Raw genomic sequence first — 26,138 nt, 5'->3', positions numbered from 1 at the left:
TAGGAGAGCCATATACTGTATTATGTCAAATGCACATGTTGTATCCAAAATGACTTGAACACTGAAGTAATTGTAAATAGATCGGGTGCTGCGCCAACTATGTCCACCAGATGCTGATTTAGGGAAGGATCAAGGTTTATCTATTTGATTTGATTTGATTTATTTTATTTTTATACATGAAAAAAAAACACTTCATGAGAAGTTTAAGAAAATAAAACAACAAAACAAAGAATTTCATCCTTTAGAACTTGCTATCTTGATTTACATAAATTATACCTCCCCTCTCTGTCATAAAGCATTTCCTGCAAGTGAGATGGTAATAAGTTGTTCCTAGCTTTATACATGAATTGTGCAGTTTGGAATTCTATTATGTCAAAAAATGTGATCATTTTAGAATTGAAGAATAAGGAATTGGTGTGTTCACGAAAACCAGCCTTATGAATTATCCAGTAACAGTAACTTAGATAAGACAAAACTAGGGAACAGAACAGAATGCAGAGTGGTTTGCTATCCAGGTCTATCTATAGTGACACAAAGACAAATAATGGTCAGTTTTTCCTGAATTTAATTTTTTCATGAAGTTTTGTCTCCCAGGAGTGTCGTGGGAAGGTACCAGAGTACAATAATATGTCTTTCAATGAGAAGCTCTAATCAAGCCCAAAGGTCTCTCTATATTCTCAACCTCATTTCCATCCCTCGTCCCTCAGAAAACGCTGTCCCTCGGTACCTGAGCAAAGTCTCTGTGCTTCGCACCGCACGCCTCGCCTGCACCTGCAGCAGCCCAGTTAATTGATATGGAAATAACAGAGGAAACTCTCACATGAACAGACGAGTAAACACAAAAATCAAAGACTGATGGTGATGATGGACGCAAACCTGGCGCTCCGGACAGTCTGAGTGTCGGCTTTGTCTGCACTTTTCAAAGACAAGGTTACTCAAGTCATCAAGATGGAAGCATTGAAGTACAAAACCCCCCCAAGGAAATGACCTTTAGAGTCCTTTTGAGCCTGTGTTCCTTATTGCACTCACTGTTTTTTGTTGTGTTTTTGTTGTTTCATCCCAGGCAGCAGAAGATTCGGCCCACACCTGCAGTTTTCTTGACATCTGGGGCAGAACTGCCCCCTTTTTGGGGCAGAATATTCAAGAAGAGCTCAAAGGTCTGATGCTAAAACTTTTTTTGTAACTAGAGCAGCATCCGCAGGTCGGAGCTCAGCAGAAGGGGGAGAATACAACGACTTTTCCATGGTTGTGAAGTGCCGACTGTGCTCCAACCTGCAGTCATGAAGTCATGCTCTGGTTTTGGTGCAGCTAATCAGTATGACATTTTTTCCCAATCAAATCTAACAAATAACTAAAAATGAAAATGCTTTGTTGTCTGTTTGTTTTAGGTTTTTTGCAAATGCTGCGAGTTCATTCAAAATGTGTCACCGCATAATTCTGATCACCAAGGATAACGATGCTGTATTATTTATATGGCCCTCTCAAGGCTTATCAAGGCTCAACTTAATTGAAATATGGCAGTTTTTTGTTATTTTTCAAGTATTTTCAGTTAAATTTAAGATGTATATGAATTTTGAAATATATTTTTCTTTGACTTCAATTTTATACAATATTACATCTGTTTTCAACAATTAAAGATCACAGCAAAGATGAATTAGCATTTTGCGGATTTAAAATACTTTAAAATACTTTGTTTTTATATTTTAATTAAAGGAGCTTGAGGCTCCTTTTAAGAAATGAGACTCTCTAGCGCCACCCTTCACCACGACGGCCGTCGGGGTACTGCAGCCAACAGTGAAGCCGGCACGGGAGAACGGGGAGAACACACATGCAGCGTCATGTGACGTCACATCCGCAGCCCAGCGCGGGAAATTCGGGACCGAATTGCAGCACATTTTGCAGCACACAGACTGATCAAGGCAAAGGAGAGATACACTAGAGGAATCATTCTTTTGGGTTTGGAACGCTTCATCTGACATTATTACTAGAAAACTTAAAATGTATACAAATTTTTTTCATAAATCCTGCCACAATCCGGCCTCAAGCTCCTTTAAGAGTTGAATAACACTGATATGGGCAAAGTTGTCATTTTTTAGCTCCAGATAATCGTAGGCTGTTCTGTCTTTTTTTCAGAATCAGAATCAGAATCATGTTTATTTGGTCAAGTCAGGTCAAACAAGACAGTGAATTTGACTGTTATTTTCACTCACTGTACAGTAATAGACAAATGACAGCTCTTATTAACATATATACAATTTTTTTTAAAGTGAAAGGTGCAGCAGTATGAGGTAGTCATGGTTATTGAAAGGTGCATTGTTACAGCATATGATTGTGGTTATTGTTATTATTGCACAGTGATTGATTACTGAGACTCTATGAGTGATTAGAGTTCATCAGAGCAACAGCTTGGGGGAAGAAACTGTCTCTGAGTCTGGAGGTTTTATCGTACAGAGCTCTGTAGCGCCGTCCAGAGGGGAGGAGTTGGAACAGACTGCAGAGGTCTGCAGAGATGCTACCTGCCCGTTTCCTGGTCCTGGACCGGTACAGGTCCTGGATAGATGGGAGGTTAGACCCAATTATCCTCTCCACAGACCTGATTGTTCTTATATTGATGATTTTACGGTAAAACGTTGCTTTATGCAGCCATACAGTGCCTTGTGAAAGTATTTGGCCCCCTTGAACTTTGTGACCTTTTGCCACATTTCAGGCTTCAAACAAAGATATAAAACTGCATTTTTTTGTGAAGAATCAACAACAAGTGGGACACAATCATGAAGTGGAAGGAAATTTATTGGATATTTCAAACTTTTTTAATAAATAAAAAACTGAAAAATTGGGCGTGCAAAATTATTCAGCCCCCTTAAGTTAATACTTTGTAGCGCCACCTTTTGCTGCGATTACAGCTGTAAGTTTCTTGGGGTTTGTCTCTATCAGTTTTGCACATCGAGAGACTGAAATTTTTGCCCGTTTCTCCTTGCGAAACAGCTGGAGCTCAGTGAGGTTGGATGGAGAGCGTTTGTGAACAGCAGTTTTCAGTTTTTTTCCACAAATTCTCCATTGGATTCAGGTCTGGACTTTGACTTGGCCATTCTAACACCTGGATATGTTTTTTGTGAACCATTCCATTGTAGATTTTGCTTTAGGCTTTGGATCATTGTCTTGTTGGAAGACAAATCTCCGTCCCAGTCTCAGGTCTTTTGCAGACTCCATCAGGTTTTCTTCCAGAATGGTCCTGTATTTGGCTCCATCCATCTTCCCATCAATGTTAACCATCTTCCCTGTCCCTGCTGAAGAAAAGCAGGCCCAAACCATGATGCTGCCACCACCATGTTTGACAGTGGGGATGGTGTGTTGAGGGGGATGAGCTGTGTTGCTTTTACGCCAAACATAACGTCTTGCATTGTTGCCAAAAAGTTTGATTTTGGTCTCATCTGACCAGAACACCTTCTTCCACATGTTTGTGTCTCCCAGGTGGCTTGTGGCAAACTTTAAACAACACTTTATATGGATATCTTTAAGAAATGGCTTTCTTCTTGCCACTCTTCCATAAAGGCCAGAATTGTGCAGTATACGACTGATTATTGTTGTATGGACAGAGTCTCCCACCTCAACGGTAGGTGACCCCTGACCTCTGCAGTTCATCCAGAATGATCATCAGAGATGATCATGGCTGCATCTCTGATCAGTCTTCTCCTTGTATGAGCTGAAAGTGTAGAGGGACGGCCAGGTCTTGGTAGATTTGCAGTGGTCTTATACTCCTTCCATTTCAATATTATCACTTGCACAGTGCTCCTTGAGATGTTTAAAGCTTGGGAAATCTTTTTGTATCCAAACCCAGCTTTAAACTTCTCCACAACAGTATCTGGGACCTGCCTGGTGTGTTCCTTGTTCTTCATGATGCTCTCTGCGCTTTAAACGGACCTCTGAGACGATCACAGTGCAGGTGCATTTATACGGAGACGTGATTATACACAGGTGGATTCCATTTATCATCATTAATCATTTAGGTCAACACTGGATCATTCAGAGATCTAACTGAATTTCTGGACAGAGTTTGCTGCACTTAAAGTAAAGGGGCTGAATAATTTTGCACGCCCACTTTTTCAGTTTTTTAATTGTTAAAAAAGTTTGAAATATCCAATACATTTCGGTCCACTTCATGATTGTGTCCCACTTGTTGTTGATTCTTCACAAAAAATTGCAGTTTTATATCTTTATGTTTGAAGCCTGAAATGTGGCAAAAGGTCACAAAGTTCAAGGGGGCCAAATACTTTCGCAAGGCACTGTATGTGGTTGCAATAATGAGTTTTCTTTTCTAATATTTTAAAGCTTTGGGTGTGCCTTTTTTTTTATTTACTTACACTAGAAAACAAACAAGACAAACAGTCAAACGAAACAACAATGTCAATGTTTTTTTTTTATAACTTAAATTTGTATTATGTTTTCACAAGTAAATAAACAAAACAATATTGCAGACAAGTTACAGATTAGAATAACAATACTGGAGATGATCCTCTATTCAGTCCACTGTTCCATTCAGCATTTGTTCAGTTTGTGTCACGTCTCATGTAAGTATTCCATTCTTCCCAGTTCTTTTCAAATACGTCCTCTTTGATCCTTAAAAGATATGTCAACTTTTCCATAACACAAATTTCCTGGACAATTTCCAACCACTGTTCCTGTTTCGGGGCATTTACATTGAGCCAGTTTCTTGTGACTGCCTTCTTACTTGCTGCGAATAACACTTTAGTCAAATACAGATCTTCTCTCAACCTTTCCAATATTCCCAAGATACATCCCTGGGCAAGTATTTGGGATTTCATATCCCACAATATTTTTTACTACTAAATTTACATTTTACCAGTATATCTTAATTTTTGTACAGTTCCAGCAGATGTGTGCATGGTCTGCCTACACATTCCCACAGTCTCCAGCAGTTTTGTTGTGTGGCGAGTTGCCTCTATTTTATTTTTGGTGTTATAAAATATCGAGTTAGATTTTTCCAGCAGAACTCCCTCCATATTATTGAGTTTGTGGACGTACATTGTGTCTCGCACATGTGGTACCATTCATCCTCTTGTATTTGGATCTTTAGTTCTGCTTCCCATTTTGCTTTTCTATAGAGATTTGACTCCCCATAGCTGGGTAAAAAGCAGAGATGAGCCGAGACCCCTTCTGTTTGTATGAATCCACAATGACTCCAATCACCTTGTTTATAGTTGCAACTGGCCTTATTTCTTTTGTGAAATAATCTCTTAACTGTATATATCTATAAGTCTTTGTTTTCGAGGCCGTACCTTGTCTTTAGCTCTTGAAAGCTTAGAAATTCTCCACCTTCCGAAACCATACACATTGCTGTCACTCCTTCATTTTAAGACTCGTAGAACACGGACAACTATGAAAAGATTTTCTATATCAGTCAGTGGAGTTAAACTATGGAACAGAATGGATTCAGAACTAAAACAATGTCCAAACAAATATAAAAACATGATTCTCACTAGGTACAAAGACGAAGGGGTTTAGCGGCTTTTAGGGGCCTGATATAACACTATGGGTGAATGGGTAGATCTGTGTAGATTTATGTACAGAAATGGGCAGCAAATTATATGTGTATGTATGCATGTGTATAGATAGGTGTATGTATGTAAGTAAGTAAGTAAGTAAGTAAGTAAAGTTTATTTATATAGCACCTTTCACAGATATAAAAATAATAATGCTTTACATTAAAAGAAGGCACACAAATTAAAAGAGATTAAAAAGAAAAGATACCAATAGTATACATATACAAAAACCTAGATAAAATTAACAAGGTACAGAAAACAGCACTGGGCTGGCATGTTAAAAACATAGCCGCAACGCACAATTAAAAACATAGCAGCAACGCAGAGACACAATAAATGAACGGTTAACCAAAAGCCTGTCTGAATAAAAACTTTTTCAGCTGCTTCATAAAGCCTTCACATGAGTCTAGAGAACGCAGTTGTGAAGGGAGAGCATTCCATAATTTTGGCGCAACAGCTTGAAAAGCACGGTCACCTCTGGATTTATAATGAGTTTGAGGGACAGACAGTAACGATTGGTGTGCTGATCTAAGAGCCCGATTTGGCGCATAAGGTAGGAGGAGGTCAGCGATGTATTGTGGTGTTTGGCCATGCAAAGCTCTGAAAGTTAGCACCAGTATTTTAAAATGGATGCGAAATTTAATGGGAAGCCAGTGAAGAGAGGATAACATTGGAGTGATGTGTGTTCTCTTATTACTACTAGTTAGAAGCCGGGCTGCTGCATTCTGGACAGTTTGGAGACGATTTAAGGAGGTCTGATTTAAACAGGTAAAAAGAGAATTACAATAATCTAAGCGAGAAGAAATAATAATATGAACAACCATCTCCATCTCAACCTTGGTAACCACGGATCTTAATTTAGCTATATTCCTTAATTGGAAAAAGCATGAACTCACAAGATGATGTGTATGTATATATATATATATATATATGTATATATATATATATATATATATATATATATATATATATATATATATATATATATATACATATACATATATGTAGGTATGTATGGGTATATACGTATGTATTGGTGTGAGAAAGTGAGCAACCCCTCCCCTTCTCACCATCACCGGACTTTTTTTTTTTTAATGTGTGTGGCAGAGTGGAGGATTGGGCGTGGTCTGCGGGGGAGCAGCACACAGGTGTACCTGGTTCTGCTGATTGTGGCACACCTGTGTCCAATCAACCTCTCCACCCTGCCTGGGTTTATAAACAGCAGCTGCATACCAGAAGAGGGTCTGCTGAATGGAGGAAGCTTGCAGAGAGGCTATGCCCCATTGTGCCTTTTTTTTATATAAAGAATATTGATTTTGCACTCCGCCTGTATGTGTTTTGTTTTACATAAAATAAAAAGCCTTATTTTTTTGGCATTCTACGCTCTGCGAGTTTTTTTTTTTTACACCTCATCACCCAGGTCCAGTTTTGCCTTGTCCCCTTGTACGTGTGGAGGCCGCTCTGGTTCCTCACAATGGGTGTACACATATATATGTATAGAGCAGATACAGTATAGTGTAAATAAGTATATTTATATAAATATTTATATGGGCATGTGGTACAAATATATAGAAATATTCAACTATGTGTATGTATGTATATGTGTGAGTATAATTACAGTATATAATAATAATAATAATAATATTTAGCAGTGTGAGTAGTGTGTGAATATTTATAAATACAGGTTAAATGATCAGTGAATGGGGGTAGGACTAAATAAGTTTACACTTCTTCCTACTCCTTTTTTGGCACATGTAAATCAAGATAGCAAGTTTTAAAGGATGAAATTCTTTCTTTTGTTGTTTTGTTTTCTTAAACTTCTCATGAAGTGTTTCTTTTTTTTTACATGTACAAAAATAAAATCAATTCCTTTTTGTGTCCATTCTTTGAATACTGGATCGAGCGCCCCTGGTAAGAATTTCGGATCGTATGTGAACCACCTTAGAGTGCATATATTCCTCTTGAGTTTGTATTTTCTTATTACAACCCTCCATATTCAAAGTCAATGTTTTTGCACAGATTCCGATCAGGTGTGTGTGTGTGTGTGTGTGTGTGTGTGTGTGTGTGTGTGTGTGTGTGTGTGTGTGTGTGTGTGTATGAGTGCGCTTATGTATGTATGCACATGTGTGGTGTGTATGGATGGTGTTCTACAATAATGTTTTTTTTTTAAGGAGAGGAATGCAGCCAAAAATAAATAAGTAAATAAAGCTAAATAAATAAATAGGGTTACCCAGTACTGGAGTTGAGGGGGGATGAGGGGGGATGAGGGGGGACGGCATCCCCCCTGAAATAAAAACAGTCAAAATCATCCCCCCTGTAAAACTGCCATCCCTCCTTTCCATCCCTTATGTCATTTCATCAATGAATGTGGTTTTACTGCTATTTCAACATTTAGAGTCATCACCAGAAAAATAACTTATTTGACGATTTTCACCTGTTTCAAGTAAATTTTCACTTGAAATAAGTAGAAAAATCTGCCAGATTTATCTTTTTATTACAAGCAAAAAAATCTTGTTCCACTGGCAGATTTTTCTACTTATTTTAAGTGAAAATATACTTAAAACTGGTGAAAATTGTTGTTTTTTCCAGTGATGAGTCTTGTTTTAAGTGTAATGAGATTTTTTTACTAAAATGAGACATTTTAACTAGAAATTAAAGCTGCAAGCAGCGATGAACGGGCCCTCGCACTCACGGCCACCGCCCCCCATTAGCATATCAGAAATGACACCACCCACGACTTCCTATGTCAAACCATTCAAAAGTTATAGCAGAAAAAAGGGACAACCAATCAGAAGAAGGGGCGGGGCTAATTCAGGCCAATGAAGGTCAAGGACTCCATACAGAATCTGATGACACCACCAATGTTCCCTCTAATTTTTCATGTATCTGGGCACACACACAAGCTCCCTGAGCAAACTGAGGACGACTGTGAGCAACATCACATATGCACGCTTTATTTTTAAGTATCTCATTACACTTAAAACAAGACTCGTCACTGGAAAAAACAACAATTTTCACCTGTTTCAAGTAAATTTTCACTTGAAATAAGTAGAAAAATCTGCCATTGGGAAGATTTATCTTCTCATTACAAGCAAAACAGTCTTGTTCCACTGGCAGATTTTTCTACTTATTTAAAGTGAAAATCTACTTGAAACAGGTGAAAATTTCGACTTTTTTCTCGAAATTTTGAGAAAAAAAATCGAAATGTTGAGAAAAAAAGTTTTGAGAAAAAAGTCAAAATTTAGAGAAAAAAAGTCAAAATGTCCAGAGAAAAGTTGAGATTTTGAGGAACAAAAAGTCAAAAATTTTATGAAAAAAGTTGAAATGTTGACAAAATTTTGTTTTAATTGACCATTTTCACTTGTTTCAAGTCAATTTTCACTTGAAATAAGTAGAAAAATCTGCCAGTGGAACAAGATTTTTTTGCTTGCAATAAGAAGATAAATCTTGTCCCACTGGCAGATTTTTCTACTTATTTCAAGTGAAAATTTACTTGAAACTGGTGAAAATTGTCAAATAAGTTATTTTTCTGGTGTTATTTTTCTGGTGATGAGTCTAAATGTTGAAATAGCAGTAAAACCACATTCATTGATGAAATGACATAAGGGATGGAAAGGAGGCATGACAGTTTTACAAGGGGGTGATTTGGACCGTTTTTATTTCAGGGGGGATGATTTGGACCGTTTTTATTTCAGGGGGGGATGATTTAAACCGTTTTTATTTCAGGAGGGATGATTTAAACCGTTTTTATTTCAGGGGGGAGGATTTGGACCGTTTTTATTTCAGGGGGGGATGATTTGGACCGTTTTTATTTCAGGGGGGGGTGCCATCTCCCCTCATCCCCCATCAACTCCAGTACTGCTGGTAGACACAGCAATGGTATGGATAGCTTTTAGCAGAGGCTTCAGACTTTCTCGTGTCCGGGATCCCCACAGCTCCTTGTATTCCCCAAATCCTTGAATACTTTTCCTCCTCTCGACTTGCGGGACCTCCGTAAACTGATTTATGGTTCCGCGTTACACCAACGCAGAGCCTACGCCGTGGGGTACGCGGCGACGCGCATGTACGTTGCGCGTTGCCGCGTACCCTACGGCGTAGGCCTTGCGTCGATTTAGCGCGGAACCATAAATCACGCTTTGCGAGTGAACGTCTCACGAGGGGCAGTCGCGTTGCGACGCCACTGTAGCCAAATCGCAAGGAGAGAACAGAGAACTGAGCTCATGAGAAGTCCCAGTACGCCAGAGGCGTAGTGAGAAGTGGGGGTACTCGGTACCGGCGCGTACCGGCCCACTTAAAGCACTGCGCTGGATAGACTTTCTTGTGCGCTGAGAATATGCGGGCAGTGCGCGATTGCGCACGCGCGCAGTTTAGAGGGAACATTGGACACCACCCACGACTCTCTATGTCAAACCATTCAAAAGTTATAGCAGAAAAAAGGGACAACCAATCAGAAGAAGGGGCGGGGCTAATTCAGGCCAATGAAGATCAAGGACTCATTACTCATTACCTTCATTCTTTTTTCCCTTCCTTCCTTCTTTCCTCCCTTCCGTCCTTCCTTCTTTTTTCTCTTCCTTCCTACCTTCCTTCCTTCCTTCCTTCCTTCCTTCCTTCCTTCCTTCCTTCCTTCTTTTTTCCCTTCCTTCCTTTTTTCCTCCCTTCTTTTCTCCCTTCCTTCCTTCTTTCCTCCCTTCCTTCCTTCTTTCCTCCCTTCCTTCCTTCTTTCCTCCCTTCCTTCCTTCTTTTCACCCGTCCTTCCATCCTTCTTTTCTCCCTTCCTTCTTTCCTTCCTTTCTTTCTTCCTTCCTTCCTTCTTTCTTTTCTCCCTTCTTTCCTCCCTTCCTTCCTTCTTTCCTCCCTTCCTTCCTTCTTTTCACCCGTCCTTCCATCCTTCTTTTCTCCCTTCCTTCTTTCCTTCCTTCCTTCCTTCCTCCCTCCTTCTTTCCTTCCTTCCTTCTTTTCTCCCTTCCTTCCTTCTTTTCTCCCTTCCTTCCTTCTTTCCCCCCTTCCTTCCTTCTTTTCTCCCTTCCTTTTCTCCCATCCTCCCTACCTTCTTTTCACCCTTCCTTCCATCCTTCTTTTCTCTCTTCCTTATTTCCTCCTTTTAATTCTTCCTTCCTTCCTTCTTTCCTCCCTTCTTCCCTTCCTTGACCCGAAGACAGCACAAGGGTTAATGCAGGAAGAAATGAGAGTGAAAGGGAAGGGGGGATGAGGGGATGAGGGGGGGGTGAGGGGAGGGGGGGGGGGCGCCTTTGTTTTTAACGCCACAATCCCCATTTTATCTCCTGCAGTACCGCGTGTCCACCAGCAGGGGGCGGTACTGAGCTCGCCGCTGCGAGTCGCAGCCTCAGTGAAATGACCCACAAAGAAAAATAAATAGCAACATTACAACATTGCAGCGCTGCAGAGGTACATGTATGCACCAAATGTCCCATTTACCCTGAATACTGTGGCGTATGTGTGAAACATTCCGAGTGTAACCGCGTTTACAGCATGCCTCCTGTAGCCGCCGCTAGCTGCGGGCGGAGCGTTAGACCGTTATGTGCGGGCGAGCCGTCGTCTTTTATTTATAACATCCATGGCTGTGTTTGCCCTTCGTCTTCCCGGGCCCGTGTATTCCTCATATTGCCTGATTTCTCCGCAGATCGTTGTTGCTTTTCAGCGTGACCCAGATAAACGCGAGGGACCATGGAGACCAGAGCTTTGAAGAACCCGTACCCGGACTATGACGGGAGTCCTGCGAGCACGCAGGCCTTCTTCGACTACCAGGGACAGGTGAGAGGGTTTACAGCTCATCCAGGGCTCGTACACGGCTCATACACGGCTCATACACGGCTCAGACCCGCCTCATCCCGGCCTGTTCTCTCTGTTCCCCGCAGATCACGCCGGAGTTCGCCCACAGGCTGAGCAGCAAGGTGAGCGAGCTGCTGGCCGTGATGGAGAACGGGCTGAAGTCTGCGGACCCCCGGGACTGCACCACGTACACCGGCTGGGCAGGTGAGGAGGACACGTGTCTGCTAACCCTGCATATGCACTAAATACAACACATGGGCAAAGACCAGAACACAAGTGGAGATTTGTTGGTAAAATCTATTATGGTATATCCACAAAGTCCTACTCCTCACCCATAGGTGCATAAATGGACATGCACCTCCTACTAGAACTGATCACTCCCCAAACTACCTGCTAGAATCCTCAGATCTACAAACTGCTGGCTCCTCCGGGTTCCCATCACCAAGCTCAATAAATACAAAACATGTGCAAAGACCACACCAAAAGTGGAAATTTTTTGATAAAATCCAAACAGCATATTAATTCAAACCATACCTTCCAAGTTTTGGATTTAAAAATAAGGGAAATCTTCCCCCAAGGTCCAGTGTCTTACATTTTAAGGCAAGGCAAGTTTATTTATATAGCACAATTCCACACAAGGGGATTCAAAGTGCTTTACATCGACATTAAAAGCAGCAAGACATAATTAGACAGTAAATAAAATTATGAGAAAAGGAGGTAAAATAATAAATAAAATTATAAGAAAAGAAGTAAAATAATAAAAAGCACAAGCTTTCATGTTCATGTTCTGGGTCTCTGGAAAGCATCTAGAGACAACATCTGTTGTATCAGACGCAAAATAAAATTGAATTGAATTTACGAGAAATCTAAAATAATTACCTGTCAAACACTTACACACTAAAATTATGTGCTCATAGCCTGATCGTGACCTTTGCTGACACTGAAATTCTGACATTCCCATGTACGTTCAATTCATTTCAATTCAATTTTATGCGTATAGCGTCTAATACAACAGATGTTGTCTCTAGACGCTTTCCAGAGACCCAGAACATAAACCCCCAAGCAATTATTACATAAACAATGGCAGGTAAAAATTCCCCTTTTAGGAGGGAAGAAACCTGGAGCAGGACCAGGATCATAAGGGGGGACCGTCCTGCCGAGGGCCACGTTCCTATAATATCAATGAAGACATAACGGGGAATTAAAGCACATTTATTTATTTTACATATTTTCAGTTTATATGCACATTGATTGTCTTCAAGTGAAACATTTACATTTTCTTTTAATTTATCATTTTTACACATGTGGCTCTCTGGTATTCACTGACTGATTATTACACAGCGCTGGTGCTGCTGAAAAGAGATCGGTCCTTCCTCCGTGAGACACTAAAATCTTAGCTACACATCTTTCAGAGCGGGTAGCTGAGCCCCATCCTGCTCCTCTTTAGGAAAGTAAATTCGGTTTCCCATTTTTAGAGATGTTTTCACTTTTTTTGGCAGAAATATTTTCTCTTTCGTTACATCCATCCATCTCTGATTTGTTTTTCCGAGTTTGCTCACATCATGGGAACTGGAAATTTACGGGAAAATACTAATACGGGAGGACGACGGGAAAGAGGGGTGAAAATACGGTAGTTTCCCGGCCAAAACGGGAGACTTGACAGGTACGACTCAAACATACAGAGGAGAGTTGATTTTGTTAGGCAGCACTTTTCATTCACTGAGTCACCAGCCATCATAATTATTTTCCTCTTGGATGCAAAGAACTAGTCAGGTTTCTCTGGCTTGGACTACCACTTGGGCAGTAAAGTCCATCCAGGTGGGTTGTTGCCAGAGATTATATCCACAAAGTCCTACTCCTCACCCACAAGTGCATAAATGGACATGCACCTCCATACCTACTAGAACTCATTACTCCCCAAACCTCTACCCGCACCCTCAGATCTACAAACTGCTCGCTCCTCCGGGTTCCCAACACCAAGCTCAGCTGGTTTGGGAAAGCCGATTCACAATCTGCCCCTTTTTTTTTTTTCTTTTTTTTTTCTCCTCTAAATGATTAATTGGAGGTCAAGATCCAAACATTGGTTGATGAGTATTTTCTGTTAGTAATGATTTACACGTGTGTTTGTTCCCAGGCATCGCTTTGCTCTACCTGCACCTCCACAGCGTGTTTAAGGAAGAATCCTTCCTCCAGAAAGCCCTGGACTACGTCAGCCACAGCCTGAGGTGTTTGACCCGCCGCCGTGACGTCACCTTCCTGTGCGGGGACGCCGGGCCGCTGGCCGTGGCCGCCGTCGTCTACTCCCGCCTGCAGAGGATCCAGGAAGCCGAGGAGTGCATCAACAGGTCAGGGCTGGCTGCCTTTTTAATAACTCAGTACCGACACCTTCACTTCCATACCGGTTCCTCCATAGCAATTTATGAAATTAATTGTAAAGAGTAAAAAAAAAAAAAAGCCATAACACGTCACCACACTAATGTTGGTAATTGAATCTTAAGAAGATTCAAACAAATACATAATTCTAGTCCAAACAAATGGTTGCAAACCAACAAATAAAATAATTTAACCTGATCCTGCTCTTGTAAAAGTCGCCCCAAAACGCCTATCCAAGTTATACCCAAAGTAAATTGAAAGCTGTTATTGAACCGTTTGTAGTACATGGATGGTTCTGGTATCTTTTGAAAGGTAACACTCTGAACTCAGAATCACTGTAAGTGCTACTAGAATTGAGTAATCTAATTTTGAACACACTGAAATAGAAGGTTTTTATTTCAGCCGGAAATTTGTTTTATAATTAGATGTCTGAGAATCTGTGACTTATTAGCTGGAAAACACATTGAGACACAGCCTGAAGCCTTATCTAGTGCGAGTTCAAATTTGATAACAATACCACAAAAAAATGAGTATTTTACACATGTTTTTGTAAGACTATGTCTTACAAAGACTTATTATAACAATTATGTCCCATGGTGACATAAAAAAATATTTTTAATGAAAAAAATCGGTGTTGTTTAGTTGCAGTGCTGCACACTAAGCAGCTTTAAATCCCACAGATCTCCCTGAGCAGTTCTTTTTGAGGAAAACCATCACGTCTGCTTCCTCTGGTGACAGACAAGCCCCCCCGTAGCTCTGACGGTCTGGGTGACGCTTGGACACGCAGACACCTGGTTGCCAAGTGTGATAACATTGGAGTGTCCATCACGTTCCACCACCAGGTTCCTGGACTGACAAGAGTCCGGGTCGAGGGCAGAGCTCTGTACTGCTGTATCTCCATCAACCAACCAGCCGTCCCAATAGTTGATAGGAATAGTGATTTAGCTAGATAGCAAAACACTGAATTTATGCAACAATATAATCTTAAATTAGCGTTAGGTTGTTCACATTTCAAGTCACCGTGATGCCCCTCTAAGTTGTAACAACGTTAACCTAAATAGACCGACATAAGTTGGCTGAATGTTGCTAAACGTAGAGCTGTCAGCTGAAATCCCAGAGACTGAACCGTCCTCTGGACCTGATGAAGCAGAGCCTGGTGGAGATTCTGAGAGAGGCCGCTCTAGGGGTGTAACGATACACTAATCTCACGATACGGTACGATACACGATATTGAGGTCACGATAACGATACGATATTAATGCAGTATTTTTTTAACAACCTTGAATGAGGAACATATGACTGGAAAAAATGGTCTTTTATTTGAAAGATACAAAACAATGCTGTGCGTTTGCCCTATTGTTCCAGTTTGTAATGATTTATAACTGTTTAAGTTTTAAAGAGAAAGCCAGGCCAACCATTTTCCACAAACTGAACTAAAAGTAAATGTCAGGTTTGCATTATGCATCTTCAGTTTCATACGTAAAGTAAAAATATTTTGCCACAAACTGAATAGTTTCTCTCATGTATGATTTGACTTTTTTTAATTAAATAAAAATTAAATAAAAGTAAGTAAATACATACAATTTTTCATCATAAAAAAGATTGATTCATGCTCACCTTATAAATGTAAGAGGAGATTTATTTTTGTTAAGAAGGTTATTTTGGTAATTCAGGGTTCATTATTTTATAAATCTATTCTTTATATTCTGATGTAAATCAGGGACTATAATGACACTAGTCAGTTTATCTGTAGTGATTAGTCTGTTTTAGATTGGGCGGAGTGATACGCCACAGTGCGGCACTAGGTGCTGTGTTGATGTTCTAAAATCCTACACTGTTGAGGGACATTAAAGTACACTGGAACTCAGCAGAAGTTGTCCCCGTGTTTATCCTACTCACCACTCCAAAAAGGTTTAATTTAATAAGGTAAGGCTTAACTCTACACCAGCCTTACATCAGTAAAAGTTCAGAGCTCAAAACCCTGCAAGAGTCCCGTGATCGGGACCAAAACGGGACTATTTCTTCTGAGCGGAGGAAGATTTTGGTCCGCGGGTCGAGGCGCGGTCGGATGTGCGTTTCTAGTCAACACAATAGATTAATATTAATAACCCAATATCAAGATACAGTTTGTCACCTCCAAGACACGTATCGTGATGTTTTTGTATCGCAAAATTTCGTGCCACGATATATTGTTACACCCCTAGGCCGCTCCGACCCGGTAACGCTGGGCGGACATGCAGGCTCAGAGGAAGATGGATGGAGCTCGTCTTTTTGCATCAAAACACCTTTCCGCTCATACATTCATCCCGTGCACATTCAAATGTGTTTCCGGCCTTAGCAACTACGCTCTTTCTGCAAATATTGCACTGCGCACTAGTGGCATCAATAGACTGCATGTTTAACAAGAACACAACTCACACGTGAACCCGTCTGTGGGCGTAAACACAACTAACTCACGTGTAACTTTACAGCCGCTCACAGGCAGCACTTTGTGCATCCGAGGTACCAAAAATAGGAACTGAAAGAGCAGGCATGTTTCAATAGCAGGTGGTACTGACGATTCCATCCTGATCCATGAATCACTGGCATGTAGCTGATTTAAGCCAGTCTGGTGTTCCCAGTCCAGTTAACTCCCAGTAGCTGGAGCTGGGGTTGCATTTCCCATCCAGATTAATTTCATTGGTTCATCGGTGAAACGGTCTGCTAAACGAACCCCGTGTGCTTCTGTTCCCAGACTGATGCAGTATCACCAGACGGTGGTGAAGGGCTTGGGTGGGCTGCCAGATGAGCTGCTCTACGGACGAGCGGGCTACCTCTCCTCCCTCGTCTTCATCAACCAGCAGCTCGGCCAGGACCGGATCCCCCTGCAGTACATCCAGCAGGTGAGTCACGCCGAGCTGCAGGCTGCACTTCAACAAGAGGGAGAAACGAAGCAAAAAGAATCGTTATACACTCCACTTTCTGCTCTTATAAATAACTGACATCACTCCTCTATATGCACGGACTTTATACGCTCTTTGTTTTTTGTTTCCTCCCTCAGATCAGCGAGTCGATGCTCATATCGGGAGATCACCTCAGCAAGAAGCTACGAGTCCAGAACCAGACCCCGCTGATGTACGAGTGGTACCAGGAGTTCTACGTTGGAGCTGCTCACGGACTGGCCGGCATCTACTACTTCCTCATGCAGGTAGGGATCCATACACACAGATAAGCCTTTTCCTTACACACACAGGACTGGAATATTGTGATAAAGTTCTTTATTTTCTGTAATGCAATTTAAAAAAAAAAAAAAAAAAAAAAAAAAGTCATACATTCTGGATTCTTTACAAATCAACTGAAATATTGCAATCCTTTTATTATTTTAATATTGCTGATTATGTTTTACAGTTTAAGATTAAGATTCCCAGAATATTCTAACTTTTTGAGATAGGATATTTGAGTTTTCTTAAGCTGTAAGCCATGATCAGCAATATTAAAATAATAAAAGGCTAAAAAAAGGACTGCGGAAAAAGAATTTGAAAAAAAAACACGGGATTGTATTTATCTATCTGCAGACAGAATGAAAGCCCACACATCAATATATAGAAACATAATTACAGCCATTTACAATTCTTCTTTTTACTGTTAATAAAAAACATAACAATAATACTGTTATTACGTTGGCTACAATTGAAATATACAATACAGGACTGTCTCAGAAAATTAGAATATTGTGATAAAGTCCTTTTATTTTCTGTAATGCAAAAATGTCATACATTCTGGATTCATTACAAATCAACTGAAATATTGCAAGCCTTTTATTATTTTAATATTGCTGATCATGGCTTACAGCTTAAGAAAACTCAAATATCCTATCTCAAAAAAATTCTGGGAATCTTAATCTTAAGCTGTAAGCCATGATCAGCAATATTAAAATAATAAAAGGCTTGCAATATTTCAGTTGATTTGTAATGAATCCAGAATGTATGACATTTTTGCATTACAGAAAATAAAGGACTTTATCACAGTCCTGTATAGTCAAGTCAGATTTATTTATATAGCACAATTCATGCACAAAGCAACTCAAAGTGCTTTACATAAACTCTGTGTGGGACAAGCAGCAAGAGCAATGCATAGCACAAGTAAAATACAAAGAGATCAACAACATACCAGAACCTAATGTTCCAATAGGCTTCTTGAATTACAATCAACATCATACAGAACACAGTAAAAACATTAACAGTAAGATTAAAAAATAAAGTTAAAAATTAAAATAGGAATATAGATATAGGAAGTTAGACTTTTTTGAAAACAAAAATGACTACGGGGAACAAAAATCACAGGAAATTACCTATTACTGCTTCAGAAGGGTTTATGGTAGGAATGTATTGGTGATTGGATCATTAGAGCTTCAGAAATCAGATGTGACAGTTTGCTGGACTCAAGCGTCCAGACGGGTGTGGCTGATGACACAATGCCAGGAGAGGAAGACATAAGCACTGGTCTTAGAGAAGCAGTTGTTGCTAGACATTAATCTGGAAATGGCTACAGAAGAATTTCCAAGCAATTTAGAGCTCAAAATTCTATAGAGACAAAGATTAGTCACAAGTTTTCAAGCATTCAAGACGGGTTTCCCAGGAGTGGACGTCCCAGCAACCTCAGCTATCATAGGACGTGTCTGGGGCTCAAATAAATGAAGACCAACCTCCTTAAATGTTGAATCATAGAATTCCTTGAATGTGACGTGTTGGAAATATTCAGGTTGATTTGAGTTCAAGTTGAAGTATAAAATTAGCAAATTTTTATCATTTTAAGAGGCCACACCCAGTCTATAATGAGCATTTGGGTGTTTATCATGAAGCCACTGCGCTCACTGTGTCTCCAAGCTTACCTTTTTTTTCTGTTATGCAGGGCTTAAAGTAAAAAAAAAAGAGCCTGAACTTTTTCCCGGGAGCGGGGGGGCACGCAAGAATATTATTTTCCTTCTCACTATGGATGCTTTTGATATCAAGTTTCGCTAGTTGTCATTGTGTTTAACAGGGTATAAGATGACATACAATCTGAAATATGAATATTTTAAAGGTCATAATGTTATAAGGGCAGGTGAAACTCAGGTCGCATCATCATGAAAAGAGTGAACAAGTACTTTCATAATTTTGTCCTGCTCTGGCCGGTGGCTTCATCAATGTTTCATGAAAACACTCTTTTTGAACTTCTGACAGCCGTTTCTTTAAACTCTGGTGCTCTTCCCATACCTGTCAGGTCTCCCGCTTTGGCCGGAAACTACTGTATTTTACCCCTCTTTCCCGCCGTCTTCCCATATTAGTATTTTCCCGTAAATTTCCCATTTTATAATATAATAATTTTTAAAAGGGTTATTGTGCCTCTACAAACTGAATTGTCACTAACCTGGTGAGAACTGTCCCTTGCTGTAGCCTGGAGGCAGTTCTCCCCAGGTTAGTGGCAACAACGGGAACAAACTGGATGTAATGAGAAAGATGACATTTCTGCCAGAAAAGCTAAGACTTTATGTAAATATATCTAAAAATGGGAGCCAGATACCCACATGAGTGACGATGACAAATTAAAAGAAAGTGTTTCACTTGAAGACAATCAATTTGTATATAAACTGAAAATATTTAAAATAAATAAATGTGCTTTAATTCCCCTTTGTTTTCATTTAGACTATTATAGGAATTGCATACATAGGAATGTCCACAGCATTTCAGTGTCAACAAAGGTACATAAAGAGCACCTCCTTTAGTTTGTAAGTGATTGACAGGTAAATATTTTAAATATTTTGTAAACCTGTCTTAAAATGTAAAACTGGACCTCGGTTGAGCTGGTGGGACAGCGGGTGGCAGAAAATTTCCCTTATTCTTAAATCCAAAAGTTGACAGGTATGTATGCCATGAGTATTCATATACAGTAACTGGCACGCTGATTAGAAATGGTCAGGTTCGTCAAAGCTTTTTTTTATCAACAGCTAATTTTTTACATAGATTTACAAGCTCAGTTTATGCAAATAACGCCTGTTAAGAAATTTGCTCCAATGTTTTCGGGATGAGAACAGCCACCAGCGATTTATGGTTACGGGTTAAATCGACGCAAAGCCTACGGCGTTGGTGTAACGCGGAACCATAAATCAGCCTTTATTCTGGCGAGATCTGAAAAGACTTCGCAACAACAGGCAAGGGAGTGATTATGTACATTCACTGAGCATTTTTATGCAGAAACTAACTAAAAATATTGATTTTATTCACTAAAAAACAAGAAATGTCCGCCATGTTTTTTGTCAGTCTGCAAATGATGACGTAAAGCATTCTTGGAAATGTTCTCAGGCCCTCGGTCGGTGAGTCAGCATCTGAAATCCCTCGCTCTGTAGGGCTAGATTGATACACACTAACCCTCGTTATGTCCACTAGCCCTACATGCAAAGAGGAATTAGGACACCACTACCCTCACGGGAACGCGCAAAATTTTGTGGTAGGGCTGAAAACTAGGACTAGGGGGGGATTGGGACTGGCCCTTATTCTGGCGGGCTGAAACACACGGCTCTGCGCCCTGCTACCATCAAAGAGCCGCCCCGCTCTACTTCTGATTGGCTAATGTTAGTTTGGTTAAGCACCAGGGCTGCTTTCCTCTCATTCCATTGGTAGAAGAACTATGTGGACTCAAACTGACAATATCCCATAGCCTATCAACACGTATTTATATGTAAACCGTTAAAGTTACTCATCTTTTCATTTTATTTTTTTTCATTTATTTATTTTTTTTTTCGCACGCCAAGAAAAAAACTCCATATGCCGGAGATCCGGCACGGTGCCGGAATACTTCAAGCCCTGGTTATGTGAGCTCAGTTTAATTTCTCTTGTTTTCCAGCCGGGCTTCGTCTCTGCGGAGGAGCACGTGCACAGGCTGGTGAAGCCCAGCGTGGACCACGTCTGCCGTCTCAAGTTCCCCACGGGCAACTACCCGCCGTGCATCGGGGATGACCGGGACCTGCTGGTGCACTGGTGCCACGGATCCCCGGGCGTCATCTACATGCTCCTGCAGGCGTACAAGGTAAACGGCGCTGAAGCCAATCAGTTAGGTTTAGGGTTGTCCCGATCAGGATTTTTTTAGCTCCCGATCCGATCCCGATCACTTGAGTTTGAGTTTCTGCCGATCACGATTTTTCCCGATCCGATCACTTTTTTTGGCTCCCGATACATTTCCGATATTTTTTCCCGAGATACATTTTGGCAATGAATTAAAAAAAGGACTAAAACTCTTTTCTTTTCTTCATTTCTTTGGAGAACAACATGGACATTTATTTCAACAAAACTTATCAGCACTGGTGCCACAAAATGTAAAAACATGAAATTGTAAACTAAAACAAAAAGTTCAGAAAAGTGCAATAATAAAAATAAATACATTTAACTTCAAAAGAGGTAGTTGAATGACATCCAGTCAAACTCACAAACACAGGAAAATTAAAATACTTTTTGGCTTAACCTTAGTGCAACATTCTGAATGGCATGAAATGAATAGCAGCAGCTTAATGCAACATGAACATGTATAACATTTCACAATTCAAACAGCAGGAAGTGACGTCAAATGCAATGATATATAAAACGATTTAATATATATTAAAAACATTAATAACTAGGTATGTCCTGATACTTTTTTGGCCGATACCGATGTTTTGGAAATGCCGTGATCGGGACAACACTAGTTAGTTTTGCATCTGTAATGAGGTTGGACAGGGAAGGTCAGTCCTGGAGTGAAGATGCTCAGGTGTTGCCGATGGCGTCACACTGCCGTCTAGTGGTCAGGTGAGGCTACGTCACTACTGTTGTTTTCATGGCGGTTTTTCTGCTTTCCTCCCAGGTGTTTGGGATCCCTCACTACCTGGAGGACGCTCTGCAGTGCGGGGAGGTGGTGTGGCAGTGCGGCCTGCTGACCAAGGGATACGGCTTGTGCCACGGCGCAGCGGGGAACGCCTACGCTTTCCTCGCTCTCTTCAGGCAAACGCGGGAGGCAAAGCACCTCTACAGAGCCTGCATGGTGAGAGCACATGACACACGCTCAGAAATGAGGCCATCGGGGTCCAGTTTTCATCATTCTGTCCAAAATAAAAGGGTCTAAGTCAGGGGTGTCAAATGTGCGGCCCACGAGATTTTCATGCGGCCCGCGAGAAGTTTCCAACGCAAAAAAACTGAAATGTTAATTTACTAAAAAGGAAGGCATAAATAATTGCCATGAATCGCAGCATATCCTATAATATATTTCTTCTACAAATCCATCGTTATTCCACTAAAGCCAGGCATACACTGTGCGATTATCCGCTCGTTTTGAGCCGATTTTCCAGTCGTGCGACTTTTTTTTGATCGGGCCCGATTTTGACCCAATCGTTGATCGTGCCTCGTGCAGTGTACGTGGGGTAACGACGAGAGATTAACACCTCACGACGAGAGATTAACACCTCACGACGAGCTCCCGATCACAAATCGTGAGGTCGCAAGAAAATCAAGCATGTTTGAAATCCTGGTCGCTCCTCGCACAGTTGAAGCAGTGATGCGACCCGATTTGCCTCATCCTTTCGCAGAGAGCATGCGCAATCTCTGATGTCACGTCAAAAACTATTATTTGTAGTTCAAGTGTTGCAAATTCACATTACAAAATCATGTTTTAATAGCAAAAAAGACCGCATTTCCACGTATGGTGCGGGTCGCCGCGTACCCTGCGCCGTAGGCTCTGCGTTGGTGTAACGCGGAACCATAAATCAACCTTTAGTGTGTGCGCTGTCTGCTGAACTCTTTTTTTCTCTTCTCACTTTGCTCCGCCGAGACACAACTTTTGCGGTATGCGTTCTTTGTTGTGTCAAAAAATGATGCGCAGTGCCCACCCAATCAGAAACGGTACAGATATGTTTTTAATATATATATAAAATTATAAAACAAATAAAGGATCCCATAACCTTTGGTCAGGTGGGCAGGACGCACGTTTGCCCCAAAACCAGCCTCGAGTTCCAGTAACAGAGGTCCGACAGGAGGATTATGATCGTATAGTGTGAGCAGACGGAGCATCCGAGCATCTGCTCGTACAGTGTGAGAACATAAATCGTGGGCTCTAAACTTTTGAACTCCGCGATCTAGTCGTGCAGTGTGAGATGGGGCAGTCTCATACGATTTAAAATATCGCACAGTGTATTCCCGGCTAAAGAGAGCAGTTTTCGACATTTTTTTAGTTTTCTAGAATGCATTTGCCGATTTTATTTCTTTGAAGACGGTCGTTTATTTTTATTAACTGACTACTATTATATATTTTCGCAGGAGAAATATCACTGCTAAAAAAGATGATAGAAGATATTTATTTGGAGAATTTCAGTTTTGAATACGAGGATCGTGACAAAAAAATTAGAAATTTCAAAAGATCCTGAAGAAATATATTTTACATAATTAGAGTGTAAAGAAAGTGCATATATTGGATTAGATAACAATAGTTAAAAAAAAAAGAATTAGAAAAAAAAATGTTTGCACCGTTTTTGTTATTTTGAGCGTGCGGCCCGCGAGAAAAAAATTGGTCAAATCGGGCCCGCCAAGCAAAATGAGTTTGACACCCCTGGTCTAAGTGTTTAACGTTATCGTGAGATGAGCAGTTCCACTGCCTTCAGGTTGCATCTGTTCCCCGACTTCCATGTGAGATGTGAAAGTCGTGTTTAACTTGGTCCAGAGTCGTCCGGTCAGCGTGCAGCTGGCTGCTCTCCAGCCTTACAACTGACAGTTACTCAGGAAACAGCACACGTGAGAGGCATGACCGTTCATGCTTATTGACAACAGTTTGGACGCTGCCGGTGCGAGTCGGCGTCAGAGTAAGCGGAGCGGGACGGCAGCTTCCGTTAATCTGTTCAGAGGAAACGTCAGATGTGCTGAGATGGCTTCGTCCTGTGTTCAGACTGCAACAGAGCGCCGCCACGGTTTGATCTCTGGACAGATGCCGAGTGTTTGTACATGAGGACGAGCAGCCGCTGAGCCGTGGTGTCCTGAGCCGGCACACACGTGACCTCCACGTATTTATGATATCTTTGTGGCTTCTTGCAGTTTGCAGATTGGTGCATGAACTACGGCAAGCACGGATGTCGGACGCCTGACAGGCCCTTCTCCCTTTTTGAAGGTAACTTTTCCTTCTTTCACCTAAGCTAGGGGATCTTAATTCCTGGTTCTCTTAGGCCTAGTGGTTACAGAGGACGGCTGGAGGTTCAAACCCCTGGATTGCAACCGAGGTTCAACCACTTTGGGCCCCTGAGCAAGGCCCTTCACCCTAATTGCTACCCGGGCCCCAGAATAATGGCAGCCCACTGCTCCTACTGTAAATAGTGATGGGTTAAAAGCAGAGGAGAAAATGTCGGTGTATTTCCAAGTATTCAGGACTGTCTGAGAAAAATTAGAATATTGTGATAAAGTCCTTTATTTTCTGTAATGCAAAAATGTCATACATTCTGGATTCATTACAAATCAACTGAAATATTGCAAGCCTTTTATTATTTTAATATTGCTGATCATGGTTTACAGCTTAAGAAAACTCAAATATCCTATCTCAGAAAATTAGAATATTCTGGGAATCTTAATCTTAAACTGTAAACCATAATCAGCAATATTAAAATAATAAAAGGCTTGCAATATTTCAGTTGATTTGTAATGAATCCAGAATGTATGACATTTTAGTTTTTTTAATTGCATTACAGAAAATAAAGAACTTTATCACAATATTCTAATTTTCTGAGACAGTCCTGTAGCAGCAAATTAAATTAATTAATTAAATTGATCTGGACCTGTGAACCAGGTTTATTTATGTACCATAATTGGAGACAGTCCCGTTTAAATCGGGACTCCACTGAGCTGTTAAAATAAACTAAAATCCCCCCCAAAACCCCAGACCACGACCTCCAACGTGTTCTTTCAGTTGAAGCAGCTGTGCTTCCTGCTTGCAGGTATGGCCGGGACCATCTACTTCCTGGCAGACATTCTGCAGCCCATGAGAGCGAGGTTCCCTGCATTCGAGGTGTAGACGGTGTGCACGGGGTAGTACTTCTACCCCCGCACTCACCCGGACAACAGGACTGAGTCTGCTGTCTGTCACGCACATGCACGGGTGCACGGCTCTCATCTCAGAAGATATTGGTGGGCTCCAGCTGACGATGACCTTCTGCCACGTTTTTTTTCCTGCCAATGCTGGCTAACGAGTCTCATCGTTATGCAGAGCTTCTGTTGCTTTCTCCTTCCTTTTTTTGTTCTTTGTGATGTTTTTAAAAAAGGTAACTGAAAAGAGGAGGAGAGGAGGGGAGTTCAGAAACTGTCAAAACACAAGGTGAAAATGTATGATAAAAGAAGAGGCTTTTTCTTTTGTATATTTATGTCACGTAAAGGTTTGATAAGGATGCTTTTTTTTTATTTTAGTTTTTTTATTATTTCTATTTCGACAAAGCTTCGAGCTTTTGACTTATTGTAATGCAGAACCGACTATGTCATGTGATCAGTGAGTAATAAAAATTAAAAAGTCGCTCGTTTCTATCCTGTTTATGCAGCAGTTCCACAGATGAACCACAGGGGGGCAGCAGAGAGCTGCAGATGCACAAGCCCAAACCTTAAAGCTCATTTCTGTGCCGATCCTACAGTTTTCCATATTTGACGGACATATGGATTCCATAAACACGCTAAATATTACATGAATAATTCCAGTCTACCCCAAATAAGGCTCGTGAAACTAAGCCTGTGTTGAAAAAATTGATTTTCTGATTCTAAATCGATTCTCATATTAATTCCTAAAAATCGATTTGTATGTCTACAGATCGATTTATTTTTTTTTATTAAAAAAATATTTTTATTTTTATTTTTTATTTTTATTTTTTCATCATTACATTTTTGCATGGTGAACTTTAAACCCAGTAGTCCCAGTAGTTTTGAAAACTCCTGAACTAAATGAACTTTTCTTTAGAGAAAATGCTGGACATTTCAGCTTAAATTTCTAAATGTTATATTAGTTCAATGAAGTTCATATTATCTATATTTACTAAAGCTTGTTTGGTTTCTCTGTTATCGGACATGGTTTGTTCTGGTGACAGAATAAATCAGACAAGCTAAAATAATGTGTTTACTGCTTGAGCTGTTGCAATTTTTCTTTTTTTGCACTTTAAATGGATATTGAAATGCCTATTTGAGTTATTTATTTCTTAGTTATTTCACAATAATTATTGTGAAATTATTATTTCAATAGGTATTTTACAGTCATAATCCAGGCAACACTAACCCAAATCAATATCGAATCGGATCGGTGATAATCGATTCTGAATCTGAATCGAATCGATCGATTCTTGACATTTGAACCGATACCCAGCTCTACGTGAAACGCCCTGAAATCAAGTGGCGACACAATGCCACTGCTCTTTTTTAA

General features: G+C 40.6%; 1 protein-coding gene across 1 annotated transcript; it reads left to right on the top strand.

Moving 5' to 3' along the window:
- The first annotated feature begins 10,855 nt into the window (after nucleotides 1–10,855).
- Nucleotides 10,856–25,247, top strand: lancl1 (LanC antibiotic synthetase component C-like 1 (bacterial)). The gene is made up of 10 exons (XM_061715455.1): nucleotides 10,856–10,967; nucleotides 11,203–11,333; nucleotides 11,438–11,555; nucleotides 13,486–13,696; nucleotides 16,459–16,606; nucleotides 16,765–16,911; nucleotides 20,586–20,768; nucleotides 21,576–21,752; nucleotides 23,789–23,861; nucleotides 24,679–25,247. The coding sequence occupies exons 2-10, from the start codon at nucleotides 11,247–11,249 to the stop codon at nucleotides 24,753–24,755; spliced, it is 1,221 nt and encodes a 406-aa protein (XP_061571439.1). The 5' UTR covers nucleotides 10,856–10,967; nucleotides 11,203–11,246; the 3' UTR covers nucleotides 24,756–25,247.
- Nucleotides 25,248–26,138: the final 891 nt, after the last annotated feature.

The sequence above is a fragment of the Cololabis saira genome, chromosome 24 (genome assembly GCF_033807715.1).
Source record: "Cololabis saira isolate AMF1-May2022 chromosome 24, fColSai1.1, whole genome shotgun sequence".
Classification (NCBI taxonomy): domain Eukaryota; kingdom Metazoa; phylum Chordata; class Actinopteri; order Beloniformes; family Belonidae; genus Cololabis; species Cololabis saira.
Note: the sequence above shows the minus strand (reverse complement) of the source record. Positions and strands in the feature narration are given on the sequence as shown.